This window comes from Phaseolus vulgaris, chromosome 2, assembly GCF_000499845.2.
Source record: "Phaseolus vulgaris cultivar G19833 chromosome 2, P. vulgaris v2.0, whole genome shotgun sequence".
Classification (NCBI taxonomy): Eukaryota; Viridiplantae; Streptophyta; class Magnoliopsida; order Fabales; family Fabaceae; genus Phaseolus; species Phaseolus vulgaris.
Window position 1 is genome coordinate 29732530 of NC_023758.2, and position 16821 is coordinate 29749350.

At 28.5% G+C, this 16821-nt stretch overlaps 1 protein-coding gene across 1 annotated transcript; it reads left to right on the forward strand.

The window, feature by feature from the left end:
* The first annotated feature begins 9483 nt into the window (after positions 1 to 9483).
* LOC137811321 (very-long-chain (3R)-3-hydroxyacyl-CoA dehydratase PASTICCINO 2A-like) lies at positions 9484 to 14441 on the forward strand. Its single transcript, XM_068613011.1, has 9 exons — positions 9484 to 9729; positions 9840 to 9951; positions 10045 to 10063; positions 10391 to 10479; positions 10589 to 10642; positions 13321 to 13391; positions 13487 to 13568; positions 13940 to 14036; positions 14136 to 14441. Exons 1-9 carry the CDS (start codon positions 9659 to 9661, stop codon positions 14204 to 14206), a joined length of 666 nt encoding a protein of 221 aa, XP_068469112.1. The 5' UTR covers positions 9484 to 9658; the 3' UTR covers positions 14207 to 14441.
* The last annotated feature ends 2380 nt before the right edge of the window (positions 14442 to 16821 follow it).

Genomic DNA, 16821 nt, shown 5'->3' on the forward strand with positions numbered 1-16821 from the left:
TAAAAAAATATTCTGTAATAATAATATTTATTAAATAATTTGTAGGACTTTGCATGATAAAAAAAACATCTAATAATGTCCTGTGACCATTGACAGTTGTCTGAGGAGTTAGAAGGGAGAAACTGCAATGAATTGGTATTGACCTTTGGTCTCAGCTAAGATCACATTCACACAACACCTTTTAGCAACCACATTGTGTCATGCTTATTATTGTTCTAATTACAAAATATTAACAGATTTTGTGAATCACTATTATCATCTCAGTAATTTGATTATTATGTGTGATGCTTATACATAACCAACACTAAAAGGATTTGTTTATTATGCTTATACATAACACATTATACATAGCACAGTATAAGGATTATAGGTTAGTGTGGTTTTTCTTCTACAAAGAAAATTTGGTCAGAAAATAAAAAGCTTATTAAAGTTTTACATTCTTTTATTATAGAATTATATTATAAGTATAAGAATGTATTTGAATTAAATATGTCGTTTTAATTAAAGTTGTTGTTGATACATAGACATTTTAAGTATTAGATGAATGTATAGACTCTGGATAGATGTAACATATCTAAAACTTAAGATGATTTTTATGATTACGATATAATCATGTTTTAGGTTTTTAATGATCAATCTTCATTATTCTAAGATAATATACTCAAAAGTTCAGAAAATAATGAACTACTTTTCTTCTCCACCATAGATAATATAGTTTTATTTTATTGTTGATAAATTTGTTAGGTTAAATTAGATGATTTTATATAAAAAAAAATTAGTTAAAATATTTAGTTATTATTGAAAATTTTCCATATTAAAAAAATATCAAAAATTAACGTCCAATCATATTTTATTTAATATAAATTTTGAATATTTTTAACTTAATATTTTTATTATAAATTTACATCAAATATCATTATATTTCGATATAAAATAGAAGTCTTTATGTGAAAAATGTGGTGTGATATAAATTTACATCACTTCATACAAGTTGGAATGTTAATAGAAGTAAAAGAAATGGTGAAAAAATCTTATTTAAATAATTTATCCAGTTTCGTTCACACTCGTGAATTAAACAAGACTAAGTTGGATTTTTAATTTTGATAAATGGATTTCATTTCTTAATAATGAAAAATGCATTAGGATTATTTCTAATTCCATATAAATAATAAACATTATGTGTATTGTATGGGTGTAAAATGTAAAATATATATTTTGAGGAGATAGTGTTTTATTTGTAATGAAGAACTAAATTAAAATTTATAAATACTGAGTGTTCGAAAATTATAGTTTTGAAGAAGTTGAAAATTAGTTTGATTAGTGTAGTTTTCAGTTTTTGCTAAATTTTGTATGGTGTAAGAGAACTTTGTTCTATTGGGAATCAATCCCCGTATTAGTGCAAATGTCAATTTATTCCTGAAACTTTTTTTCTTTTGGAATCCAGCCACGCAAGGGACATAATTTCGTTTTTAATATTAAATAAACAAACACACCTCAAACGCGGACAAATGTTGTCATTATTTTATTCTATGTAATAAAAATAAATAGATTCATTTTTTTCAAGGTTATAGAACATCTTCGTGGAAAATTATTTGGAGATATCTATTGTTTTTTATAATAAAAAACTTACAATTTCAGTTATGTGTATGAGAACATGGCTGAAAAAATAAATTATTGTTATAAATATAAAAACTTTACTTTATAATTTTTTATTTCAATTTCATATAAATTTTCTAGGAAACTTCAAATGATTGTTTTTATTACATATTATAGTATATTTAATTAAATTTATTTAATATTTTTTCTAGACATGTGAACAAGTTTGATAATAGATGCATCTTTTTTTCTAAATTATTTATGAATAACTATTTCTCTTTTCTTATATTTTTATTTTTCTTTAAACTTATAAGAGTTAAATTTTATAGCATTTATTTTACCAAAATAGCATTACTAGAATTCAAATCTTAGAACACTTGAATAAAAAATACAAATTACTAGTGATTGTCAAATAATGTAGGTATTTTATCCACACAGGTAACTAAATGATTCTCCAACTTTCTTCATCTTTATGCATTATTATTTGATTGAAAAACTTTTATTTTTCAATTATCAATCCATTCTAAAGTTGAAGGTAACTAATTAATTATTATTATTATTAAGCACTCATATTTACCTTACTTTAAATATTTTTCAAAAGTGATTAAGAAATAAGATAATCAATATGAATAAAAAGTGGGTTTATGATAATTGATTGGAGTATTTCTAAAATTTTTTATCTATATATAAAATAATAATGGTTTCTACTTAAATAGATCTTATCTTAAGTTGATCTGAAGACTTTCTCTCACGTATAATTATAAATATCTTATACGTAGATTAAATATTTGTGGACAATCTAAAAATAAAAATAATCTGATGGATCCAAAAGTTCTTATACCTTAATAAAAAGTAAATTTAAATTGTTATTGTCACAAAATTAATTTATAAGTGGTGTTCCTTATAAACTAGAAATTAATCTCATTATTAGTTAATGTTCAATAAATATATTAAATTATTAATTTTTTATATTATTTTTTTTAAGCAGTAAAGTGAGAAGATATGAGAGAGTAACTTATTTTAAACTTTTTATAATTTTATTTCTAATAAAGTTATATAACCTCTAATTAAATTCTTCTAATAGTCAGTGGAGTGAGTACCAAACTAAAAAAAGGAGTGCATTATTGTTAATATTTCTTTATGTTTTATTTATTTAATCCTATCTCCAATATTTTTATACTTCTTTTATTACTTGCGTTCTTCCTTCTTCTTTTTTTACGTTTTCCTCTTCCATTAGTACTCCTAAAAATATGTTTTTACAATAAATTCCTCGATACAAAAATAAAATGGTAAAAAAAATATACGCAAAGAAGAAAAAAGGTTGAACTGATTTGTCATAAAATATATGTTTCTTGTTTTAACCTAGTTTTTTCATACTTAATAGTTTATTGATTTCTATGTAATTAAGAGTATAATAAGAAGTAAAATAAATATGAAGAGAGTGTAAAGAACATAATTATATTCATATCTAAGTTATCCTATAAATGAAATTTTAATTCGCTTATTATATTGATATTTTTTCGTAACATGAAATTTGTGAATACTTAAAAACAACACTTCAATACTCCATTTAATAAAATGTAATAATATATATTGAATGGTCACATAATAGAACATTAACTATGTTTTTGTGTGTCTAAAATAAGTTGGAATTTTGTACATGAGAATAGAAATTCTATTTGAAGGTTTTATTTAAAAATATGTGATTCATTGAAGTGAGTTTGAACTTGATTGGTGGAAGAAATGGTGTGGTACGGAATAATGATAAAAAAATATAAGAAATGGAATGTTGTTGTGTTGGTGAAAAGTGTTGATGAAGATGATAGGGTCCTTGTCCAGAAAATTACAAGGTTAATGGGTCCTAAGAGTGAGGGCAGTGACACTGATAATCAGAGATCGCAATCAGATTGTGTAGTGATTGAAGAATGGAGGTTGATGGGTCAATTTGTTGCAAGCTGCTGTCCCTTTGTTGCCCATGCTTTTACATCACATTCACTTTAATATTTTCTGTTCAACAACGCGTTTCTCAGCCTCCCACTGTTTGCATCTGAATCACTACTATTCATCGGATGGATTTATGGTATATATATGCTCATCAACATTCTTCTTATATACATTCTTCTTATATAGTGATTTAAGTGGATTTAGCAGTGAGGAAAAACGGGGAAAGTGTAAAACTCTTTCCCTGCATGATCGATTATCTAAGCATACACACATCAAGCATAATTAATTGCATTTTTGACAATGGAATCGTGAGGAAATCTTTGGAGGAATGTAATTAAGAGTTTGAGTTTGATTAATAAACAAAATTTCAAAGACAGGGTTGTCATACTCGAATTGGTGCATGTGTCCTAGAATAGGCATTTGAAGTGTAAATGGTTAATATTTTGTGGGTGCTCACATTTAGGTGATTTGGTTGGGTAACTTGGTATGGTGTGGTAATAAAATTGATGGTTATTTGGCTTATTTCTATGTAATGATGAAGGTAAGAAATCATGAAGGTGTTTTGTGAGCTAATGAGGTTTGTAAAGTAAATACAAATACCTTCTATTAAAAATTCACACCTCATATTAAAATTTATGCGAGTTACAAGTAGTAAATATGAAGTCAATCAATTTGTGTTACGGATGATATTTAATGATTTAATTTGAAGGAGATGATTCTCTTTTTCATTCAATGAAATCTTTTTTTATTGTGTTAGTTATAGGGATCTAATCTTAGATATCTTTATTTTTACCATATGTGTTGGTTGCTACAAAGGTAAATGCGAAGAGAAAAATTTATAAATCTATGATTATTTTGGATAGACATTTTTTAGTCTCATTTGCATACAATTGTCTATTTATATATGGATTAGGTATTCCAAGTATCATTTTATTTATTTATTTATATTATTTTTTATAAAAAATATATATATTATTGTTTTAGAAAATAATCGATTATATCCAGATTTAAGGTGTCTTTTCTAATTTTGTGATTTTGATAATTAAATTTGGTGGATTAGAATATCATATTTTAGAATATGCATTACACAATTTACATGTGTGGGTTTACAAGACAACTTTTATGTTTTTTATTTGATTTTTGGATTTTGGCACAGAAAGAAAATTATTATTATACTAAGTGACAATAATTATTTATAAATAAAAATATTATTTTAATATGAACTTTATTGACATAAGTTCTTAAAAAAATATAAAAAAATACAATTATAATATAACAAAAACATAGTTATTTATATAAAAAAATTATATAATCATAATATTAATTATAAAAAATAAATATAAAAATAATTTATTATTTAAATTTAAATTTAATTATTCAAATATTTTTAGAAACAAAGATAAATTTATAAAACTATATTTTAAACCTTTTAAAAAAAAAATCATCTCACAGTCATCAAATCACTTAGTAACTTTAATTAAATTTTCTCACAAATCACTACAATTTATTCAAATTCAAATAACTTTACTTTCTTCATTTTATTTTTTTTAAATCAATCCAAATTTACTTCTTAAATCTTGGTGCATCTCATCTTTAATTCAAAGAGACTCTCCTTACTCATAGAGGTTTAAGAACTAATTCCATTAATCTTAAAAACCTTTATAAAAAATTTCCATTCATAAAGAAAGTTTATATTTTACAAATTATTGGTGATATTTTCTGAATACCAGATCCTACGGTTTGGAATTATTAACAAATTATTTGAATTAATTTATTTGATTGTTTGATATATTACGTGTATATATAAATGTAGTGAAAAATTTAATAAAAAAAATTGAATTTCAATTTACAAATGTTTGATATATTACGTGTATACACAGATACACAATATTCATAAATATAAAATACATTTACATGCTTAAAAACATTTATTCATTGTAAATTGGATTATAAATTATTTATATCTTTAAAATTGTTTATTATAAATTCTAGTATTTTCTGCAAGTCTGCATGCTAAAATACCAGTTAAAGCTAAATTCTATAAAGTTTGTGTCAATAATTTACTGTATTATTCTAATTTAAAACATGTTAAATAAATTATTTAATAACAACAAAAATCGTATTTTGAAAATTAAAATTAAATTAAATGCGCTTAATCCCAAATCAATTTTTCATGAATAGTAAAATATTATTGAAATAATAAAAACATCATGAACATGCACGAGTTACTTTACCTAATAAACATTAAAAATATACACACAATAAAAAAATAAAAAAATAATATATATATATATATATAAATTGATATTGACATGGTAAATAATGTGTGTATGATTTGGAATTGGAATAAAATTCTCTCACCTCAATTGCATTAGAAGAAAATAACAACTGAAATATTCCTTTTTCCTATTTTTGTGTAGACTTATTTGGAATATATTATTGTAGCAGGCATAGGTTGTCACTGTAATCGTTATCACGAAATTAATAACTGAAGAAGAAAGAGACATCATAACTCCTCCTACTATTTATGTTTAATTCTTAATCAAGTTTAAAATGAATAATAACTTCCAACAATATGATAGATTTGTTGCTAAACCAATAATAACTGTTCCATGTCGTTTTCTTTTCCCCCTAAATAATGTATCTCATATGTTCATTCTATTACAACAATAGGGGAAACAAAAAGGTCATATAAAAAATATATATATTCACAACTCACCTTTTGGTATAATCTTTGTTTTAGTATATGTTTTATTTTTGCTTAATCGAATCTTAGATCTAACGTAATCATTTAAAATAGTAAGAAATTATTGAATTAATTAAAATGTAAAAATGAAAGGAAATAAACATATACAGAGTTCATGGTTGACTAAAATATGAAGACTAAACAATGGAAAAAAAGACTAAAATCATAAATTAAGAATTAAAAGTTACTAAAATTAATTTAGCTTAAAATTGACCATATATATAACGTATAAATACCAAGACACAAATAAAAATGAATAAATATTCTTTGATACCAGTGTTAAAAAAATACATCCACCTTGCATCTGTTATTCTAATAAAATATTATATTTAATAAAATAATAACTTTTTAAGTTGTAGGAAAGATAGGTGTGTCAAACGTGTAATCATTCGATAAAAATTAAAAGTACGAAACAAATATTTTAATATGATGTTCTTTACAGAACTTTTAAGTTTGCTTCCCCAAAACATCTCAAATCATAAAACCAAAATGGTTTTTAACCATATTTTTGTGACTCCTAGAAATTAAAATATTTATTGTCTTTGTTTTTAGTTAATAACTAACTCCCTTGAAATTTATCTCTTTTCTTTTCTTTTTCTCACCTCTTTTATCAGTTTTTTTTTTTAATTATTGTTGACATAGGTTTTTCAACATGAATAACTTTTTATCTACTCTCACTATTTTTTTGACATTTCTTAGACTAAAAAAAAACAAAAACATTAAAGATGATTTTATACTAACTTAGATCAATTACAGGCATACATATTGATTAATATATCTTTGTATGCCACAATAATTAGTAACAACTTGATTTTTTTTTCACACATATATACTATCAATCCGTGATTTGAATTGTATTTGGACTTCCTGAGCTTGTGTTACAGGATCGACCAACTATCGTGAAAAATGTTTAACCCAAATGACACAAAGAGTTTCAAAATGGCTAGTCTTCCATTTGACAAGTGATCTAGTCAGGCATGTCAGCGATTTTTTATTTTTATCAGCAGACATGTCAGATATTATTCTTTTATAATATTACAACAAGAGGTATTAATACAATATGATGGAGTATTAAAAATATAGAGACAAACATTAACATCACTATACCGATCTTGTTTTTTGTTTTCAAATCCTAAATCGCACAAATTTGGCGGTGAAAAGAACTTCAAAATTGAAGGAATAAATCAATTTTGAAATAAAAATAAGATTATATGTGAAAGAAGGAATGGATAAACCATATTTAGCATAAAAACATCATTTTCGTGAAAGAAAATTCACAATAGAGGAGGAAATATTATATGTAGCACCAAAATCAATAATCCATAATGTTATATTTATGTTTTTGAGGAAATGATTATGTAGAAAAACTTACCTTCATGCGTGGAACAAGAACTAATAGATCCACTTTAGTTTACTTGAGATGTTTCAATAGTATTTTCATTGCTAGAGTGTTGAATTGGATACATTAAGGTTTGGTATTGTTGTGATACACGTATATCTTGGTTTCCATAGGCAATATGGTGGACAAATTTAGTCTTTTGTGTTTTCTTTAGTATCAAAATGGTTGACAACATTGTTCTTTCCATTATAATAACTATGCCCAGGAGGAAAACCATGGTTCTTGTAGCAAACTTCTATAATAAGACCATTTTTACCACAATGTATACATATCCTTTTATTTGAAGAATTATTGAAGTTCTTGTTTTCATGACTTGAAGGAAATCCATGTTTCCTATAACAAACATTTTCCATATGGCCTACTCTTCCACAATCTGTGCAAGAAACAACAAAAGTTGTTACATTAATCTTTGTCTCCAATCCTATAGTGAAAATATTGCTAACTATTTGGCGTTCCTTATTGTGATATATAAGTGAAAATTTTTGCAATAGGGAGAATATGATCCATTAAAAGGACATATGATCTAACATTATTGTATTGATCATTTAATCCTTGTAGAACTTGTATAGCATGATATTCCCATTTTCTTTGTGCAATCAAAGTAATCACTCCATAAGTACATTTTGTGTCAAAGGAGCCGGTAGGATCAGGTTTAAAATTCTCAAACTCATCTCATATGACTTAATTTGTAAAGAATTATGTAATAGTGAGATTTTCCCGTTTTAAAGACGAGGCTTTCATTTGCAAATATGAGAGTTTTCCTTGAAAATATATTGATTTCAAACCATTCCTTATCTCTTCTTCTTTATTCATCCATAAAATGTTTTGTCCTACGGAGGATGGAGGGAGAAACTGAATGAACAAACCAAGAAATCATCATATTATTGCAGTGATTTTAGACTTGATAAGAGAAATCTCCTTTCAGATTTTCAACAACAATCACATTAACAAATTCAAACTTGCTCTTGACACTCAAAGCAATAATCATAGACATGAGTGATAGTTATTTGAATCAAGAACAAAAGAAATGTGAGAGGATTTTCACTTGGGTGAAGATACAAGAAACTATATATAGAAGAAGTTTACATTGAATCTTCATACATGATGGAAAGAAGAGGGACAAGGTCCATGAAATAGAAAAGAAACACATAAAAAATAAATCAGAGACATGCAACATACCTATGCAAAAGAGTTTTGATATCATTTTAGATTTACTCCTACAAGATAGGATTTTAACATTCATGATAAAAGAAAAAATGTGTACAAAAGAAAATAGAAAAATAAGCAAAGATATAGATAGAGCCAAACAAAGAAAAAAAATTGATTGATCTTTATATTATATTAGAGAAGACAATATACCTTAATTTATACACAAGACGATTGGAAAATAAACGTAGAAACAACATTAGACGAAACATCGAATACATGAAGCAACATCATAAACGAACAATATCAAACGAATGAATGTTTAAAGATTATTAGTTGAAATATTTATTTTAATTTACAAGAATGTTAATATCTATTAAAAATATAGAAAACTAGAATTATAAAATAAAAATAAAAAGACCCAAACGAGGATGGAGAATAAAAAAATATAATTTAACCTTATTTTTATTTATATTCTTAAATCAGTTTTTTTTTTTATCTAATGGAAGGATATCATTTTTTTCTTGTTGCGTTGCATCTTCACCATAGTCACGTTTTAGAAATTAGAATAATGACCTAACTAAAATTGTAATTCAGTTGTTGCATTTTGAGGTAGCTAAACTAGAAAGAGCAGCTCTTAATTCACATTCCCACGTATTACCAGGCAAAAACATAAAGTAGTTTGGGGGAGTTCAACTACCCAAGTCGACATTTTACCAACACTTTCTTTCCTTTCATCGTAAAATGCCATTTCAAATCGGTAACAATAAGCAACACTCATATCTCTTCCATTCTCTGATTCAAACTCTTCTCATTCACATCTATCTATGGCGGGTTTCTTCTCCCTTCTCAGGCGCCTCTACCTCACCGCCTACAACTTAACCCTCTTCGTTGGATGGTACTCTCTCAAATTCTCTTTTCAACCAGCATGTTTCAGAAATTTCTCTTTTTTCGCTATCAACCTTCTTGTTTCTGCATGTAACTGCTCAAGTTTGTCGATCTGCACAGGTTTCAGGTTCTGTTTACTGTTCTGAAGACGTTGAAGGATTCGGGCCATGAAAACTTATACCATGCAGCCGAAAAACCTTTGTTTTTTTCCCAAACTGCAGCTGTGCTTGAGGTATTTTGGTTAAGAAAAGAGTTCAAGTTTTCTTGTGGGAATTAACTTAAGTTTCAACTTTTGTTTCATGTGGTTTCTGGTGCGGCTTGCTAGATTCTTCATGGTTTGGTAGGTGAGTCAGCCTATGCGCATTGTCATTACGTAGGGTTGGGAAAAATGGGAATTGAGTATACACCAAATTGATATTAATTTCCTTCCGTCATTGTTATGAATTTCTCGAATCAAACAGTGACAATTGAGTATCACTATTTTTAATTTTCTTAATAATTCCGCCGCAAAATATGCTCAAAACTCCTTTCAGTGCATAAGCAGAGAAAACATTCATATGTCAGAAGTGATGGCATTTGTAGAAAGAACTTGAACTTTGTTCATAAATCAATTAATGTTAATATCTGTTTGTTTATTGACTTTTCTCCTTTTTTATTTATCCCTGACAAAGGTCTGGTCCGGTCTCCAGTAACAGCAACCTTGCCACAGATAGGTTCAAGGTTGTTCGTGGCTTGGGGCATTTTATGGAGCTTCCCTGAGGTCAAGACAAACTTGAACTTTTTTATTTTTATTTTGCTTCCTTTAATAAATCAATTCCAATTTCAACGATATTCTTTTATTGAAAATTTACCTATATCTGTGAATGAAGACTCGGACTCATGTGCTCGTTACCTCCCTGCTAATCAGCTGGTCCGTCACCGAGGCAAGTTTTTCATGGTTGCTGTCATCATCTTGTTGCTTTTGTACTTGATCATGCCTGTTTCCATTTCCATCAGTCTGTTTATGTATTTTAAATTCAGCCATCATAGTGAAAGATGAACCTGCAGAAACTACAGTGAAGTCTGGGGATAAATGTCACCGTGAGAGTTGGCTCTTAAGAAACGTATAGTGTGTAGGATGTAGTGGAAAGGCATTTGATCTTGTAAGTCACCAATCCAACAGAAAAGAGAAACACTGCCACCTTCAAAACAGCCTCAGTTACAGCTATTGGTCCAGTCAGGTTTTGAAATGATCTTCTAGTTTGATGAGTCTAGGTTGTGTCTAACAGTGCAAGTATGCTATATGACTTAAACTTCCTTTAAGTTAATGAATTTTGAGCTGATTCTCTACAATAATTGTGTGGATACAAATATAACGATTTCTAAACATCTGTTTCTTAAACATATCGAGGTAATCTGGTAACAAACTCCACCAAAACTGCTGATGCTTTGAGAGATCTGCGATCTCCAATATCTTAATTGCCAAACCTTCCTTGGTTTTTCTTTGTGTGATTCACCCTGTTTTAGAGAAGAGGCAATGCAAAACAAGGAAACTACTCATACCAAATCTTGACAGAAACAAATCCTATAAATTGCCAACCCTGAAAAGGCTATATCGTGACATGATAGCAGGTAGAAGGATGTCCACTATTATAACCAAATAAATAAAAATTAAAGGGAAAAACTTAGAAGAGAGCACAAGAAAGGGAACTTAAAAACCTGTTTTAGAGATTAAAAACAGAACATCGCAGGGATAGAGCCAAGCTAGCTGAGTTGACTGTAAGTAGTGACAGATTTGGCAGAAAATGGTCAGAGAGAGATTCAAAATGATTGGAAACAATGGAGAGCAGAGGATGCTGAGTGCAGAGGCTGAGGACGGCCAAAACTGTCACAGTTGTCAATAAATGTTGGGAAATACCATAAATGTTGCTGGAGAAGGGTGGGTGTTTATTGGATGGAGAATAGCTATTGCTACTTCATAACAGAGTTTGACAAGTGATTGAGAAAATAGTGTTTCAGTTCTGATACAGAGGAGGGGACCAAATCCCAAATTGACCCCTATAAAATTACAATTTTTCATATTTAAATAGTGTTTTGCAACCTTCTCCGAAAGTTCTAACTGCAGCTATGATTTTTTTGTCTGCAATCACTTCTGTGGTAGCCATCACCTGCCATACAGTCCTTACTACCTGCTCCTTCACTCTCCTTTCTTGAGTCATTGGTCTCTTCATCCATTTATCGTATTACCTTTGCGGTGATGCCTATATGGAACTTCTCGTCACACTTAAGCTAAGCCCTTTCACACTCCTTTCCTGAATTTATCGAAAGTTCATCATCCTTTGTATGGGAGCAGTCTTGATCTTGGGAATGTCTTTTGATACTGCTGTCCTGTCCCCATCTTTCATCCCAAACTCTGCTTGGTATGTTTGCCGATGCTGAGGGAGGCTGAGAATAACTCACCAGACATATGCCACTTGTCCAGTTCTCTCAACTCAATTGAGTTTCTATCTTCAGTTTTCTATTTGATCTGCATAATCTGAGTTCGCCCAGTTACAAAAAGTGCTCGATTTTTAAATGTGTCTATAATCCGTTCAAAAATGCACTTTGGGGTATTTCTCACGGGATTCAACAAATGTGTGCAGTCACCTCCTCAAACTGTCTCTGTTACTCTGTCATGGTTCCCGTTTGGCCAAGGGAAATCATTTATTCGTTAGAGTATCTAGTTTGGCTATTATGAAATTGGTTTTTGCATTCAATTCCTCCCACTAATTTATGGTTTGCTGTAATTCCTTCCCTTGGTACTAGGGGTGATCAGAGAAACAGGACCCAACCAAATCCACAAGATTTAGTTTGGATCAGTCTTGTTACGGGTTAAAAAGTGAAAAAAATGGTTTAGAATGAATATGGTCAGGCTCAGATTTCTCTAATTTATTTTGTCAACATCCAAACCTCTACTATTAGCAAGAAACTTCAAGTTTTATTCACAACATGATAACATGCTTAGGCTTTGAGTAAATTACACTAATTTCCCATTAGTTTTTTTTGACATTGCACACCTCCCCTCTGTTTCTTTAACGCTTACAACAACCTCCCTTGCAGGGTTATATGGTGTAATATTTTTAAAATAATTAGGAGGTTGGTTTAATATATAAGGGGTGTCAATGTAATATTTTCTGAACACTTAAAGGGTTTAGTGTAGTGATGAAAAAATGCGGAGCATCTGGGGTAATTCAACAAAACTCTAGGAGTGTCAGTGTAATTCATTAGGCTTTTAAGACCATTTCACTTCACAGTTCAGACTAACTCCTTATTATGGCCATATGATATCTCACTAGTCTGACACCTATACTATATCGTTGGAGCCCAATATTTTGAAATAAGTTGCACCCAAAACCCCTTCTAAACACTAATTAAGTTCAGTTTGCGATTTAAGGCATGATTTGGGTGTCTGTAAAAGAAGCCTTTTAGACTTGGTGCCATGACTTCCCTTGCAATTTTTCTTTTGCTCATGGTAAACATACCACTTTGTAATCCATGGCAAAATAATTGATTGAAAGGGGAAGAGAACTATTAACAACAATCAATATTGATGATCCTATTTGCTGTGCTGTAATAATTGTAGATTATTCGCTATTTTTTCTTTGGCTTGAAAGAGGCATTTGGATCTGCCCCGTCATGGCTTTTGTGGCTCAGGTATGAAGTTGAATCTGTTATTCTGTATTTAATATGGTAAACATTCTTATATTCCTGACTTCCTGTTATATGGATTGCAATTTTTGGTCTGGCAGGTATAGCACCTTTTTAGTGTTATATCCAACAGGCATCAGCAGCGAAGTTGGTCTGATATACATTTCCTTGCCATTCATCAAGGTAAAGATTTAGAACAGCAAATGTCCACAATGCTTTTAGAATCCTACTGGTTTGGTTTTGTTTGTTTATTGGGAATGTATATTTTCTCTTTTTTGCCCTTATATTCACCAAGAGGAACTTACGAAGTTTGGTTTAGTCAAGAAGGAAAAAACATTATCCTCTTTTGTGAAATTTTCATTTTACATTGCCCTCAAGTTTTGTGTTTGTTGATCTTCTGAAACATCTCACCTGCTATATTTTGCGATTCCCGAAATGATAATGGAGAAATGGGAAAAAGACTTGATACTCTGTCACTCATGAATATGATTTACTGAAACTATTTGATATGGTGTTTTTTCATTACCCAAGTTAACGAGCTCAGTATTTTTCAGGCATCAGAGAAGTACTGCATAAGGATGCCCAACAAATGGAACTTCTCATTCGATTACTTTTGTGCTGCTGTTGTTGTATTGGGAATCTATGTTCCAGGCATGAGTTCAACATCTTTCTCACCACTAATTTGTGCTTTGACTAACATTCCTTTTGTTAACCTTGTAATTTTTTGTTTTGCATCATAATTCTATGCAGGTAGCATACACATGTATAGTTACATGCTTGCACAGAGGAAGAAAGCTCTATTAAAATCAAAGAAAGAGTAGAGTTAGCTTAGCATCTGTAGTGTTTATTTTTGTCCAAACATAGGAAGCATATGGACATGTCTTACTTTGGATTCACATGTAAGATAAATTCTAGGTTATTTATCCTTAAAGTCAAAACAAGGAGAGAAGGACACTAAATGATTTTATTCTTTGGTGCAAAATTCCTAATTTAAACATTCATCTAAAGGTCAAATGATCTTTGGCTGAGAAATGACTAAGCCAAGTTTCTGAAACAGTCTCTTGGAAATGTTTACATAGACAAATTCTAATTTGAAATTATTAAAATCAAATATTTTTCTACGCATTGTCAATTTTTGTTTTCAAAATAATAATAAAAAGTTATCTGGTTTTCATAAAATAGCTGTAATTTTGTTTGAGTTTCTATTATATCCATTAATTGTGTTGGTAACATATATAATGTCTCGTGAAAAATATTAGTACATGTATTTTATGCAATAAATATTGTTGATTTTCTTTTTTCAGTATAATTGTCTTGTTAAAATAAATTCATAATATATATATATATATATATATGTGTGTTTTTTTATAGTCGAGAATTTTATTTAACAATTAGATATTAAATTTCATACTCCGTTAACATGTTTTAATGGAAATGTCTTATAACTTGTGACTCTGAATTGGATATTTTCTTACGGAATAATTTTTTTCTAATTAAATATGGAAAAAATGATAATTATATCAGAAGTGTTCAATAGAAAATACAAGTTAATTTAAATATTTAAACTCAAATTCAAATAAACATTAAAAAAGCATGGGATTTAGCACCTATGTTTTTTACTTAAGAAAATAACTTCACATTTCCACTTATTAAAAAAATTAGATTCAAATTAATTAAGAAAAATGGTTAAACGCATACATTTTATTATTCTTTTAAAAAAATTATTTTGAAACAAAGAAAATATTATGATAATATAACCAAATTCAGACATTAATTAAAGTTATAATATTTTATTAAAAATATCATTAAATGGAATAATAGTGAATAAAATTTGTTTATATGTAAACATAAATGTGATTATTTTTAAATGAGAATGGAAATAATATGTAAGCAATGAATCAATATTTGGTGAGGATAATATATGATAATTTATATTATTTTTGTTGTAGTAAATGTTCATGATTTTCTATCCTTGTTGAAGGCAGCACTGATCCAGACATAAACTGACAAAAGCTTGTTTCAGACTCCTAAAAGGATTAGTACTTCCTTTTAATTTCATCAATAACCGACAAATTAGTTCAATCAAACTGAGTTAAAAAAAAATTAAGTTGTAAAAAACTTAATATAATTATGTTTCTTAACTGTTATTATTTAAAGATAAATTAATCACAATTTTTAAGTTTAAATGTGAAAAAGTCCATAATTATAATAGAGTTCATACTTAAATTGACTTGTACATCAAGAATATGATATTGTGAAGCTTTGAGAGTGAGATTCGGCTAAGGTTGGAACTAGGACACAGTTTGCCTCTTGAAAGCAATGGTTGAAAATAAATAAAAAATAATAATAGAAAGTTTTAGATTTGGAAAAAAACGTTCTACAATTTTATAAAACTTTACACACAAAAAAAATTGCAAAAAAAATCATGGTTGCATAAAAGAATGTTGACACTAATGACCTAGACAAGTTCTAAAATCTGTCATCTCCACAAAATTCTTACAAAAGAAAAAATATAAAAATATTTAAAACTAAAAATCCAATAATTTATCATATAAAAAAAATCCAATAATTTATCATATAAAAAAAATCCAAAAAGTTTATTAAACAAGAATTATTTGATAAACAATTTCCATTATGAAATATATTGCAGTAAGTTATTATTGTAATATCTCAACACATTACTCAAACTAATTAGAAACCCAAGAAACTAATCACACGAAACACTAAATATATTCAAGAAGTTTGTGAGTCTGTTCATATGTTCAATACTCATCAATACGGCAAAACCAGACTTTCAGCGTAATATTCAAAACATTGAAGAGTAGATGCAAAACTTAATTCGCTTATGAAACTTTCCATATGATCGTCATCTTCCTCATCAAGCATGAAAGAATATTTTCTGTTTTATTTAATCTGTCTTTCATCTATAGCAATGATACATATATATAACCATAGCATTAGAACCGTACAGAACCGTACAGATTCTTTTTCTAACATAACATCTGTAATTAAGACTAATTATAGACCCATTAATAGTGATTATATTCCTATAATTAAGTCTAATTATAGACTCATTAATAGTGATTATATTCCTGTAATTAAGTCTAATTAAGTCTAATAATGATTTTGTCCGGTAATATCCCTCAAGTTGGAGCATGTAAGTCTTGAATGCCCAACTTGACCAAGATGGCTCCAAACTTTTTAGCACGCTTTGGTGAAAAGGTCAGCTAGTTGTGTATGTGTGGGCACATAGGATGGAAGAAGGCGCTTGTGAATGATTTCATCTCGAACAAGGTGGCAGTCAACTTCAATGTGTTTGGTGCGTTCGTGGAAGACCGGGTTTTTAGCAATGTGAAGTGCTGCTTGACTATCACAATAAAGACGAATTGGGTCAGGATGAGGAACATGTAGCCATTGATCGATATTCAGCCTCAGC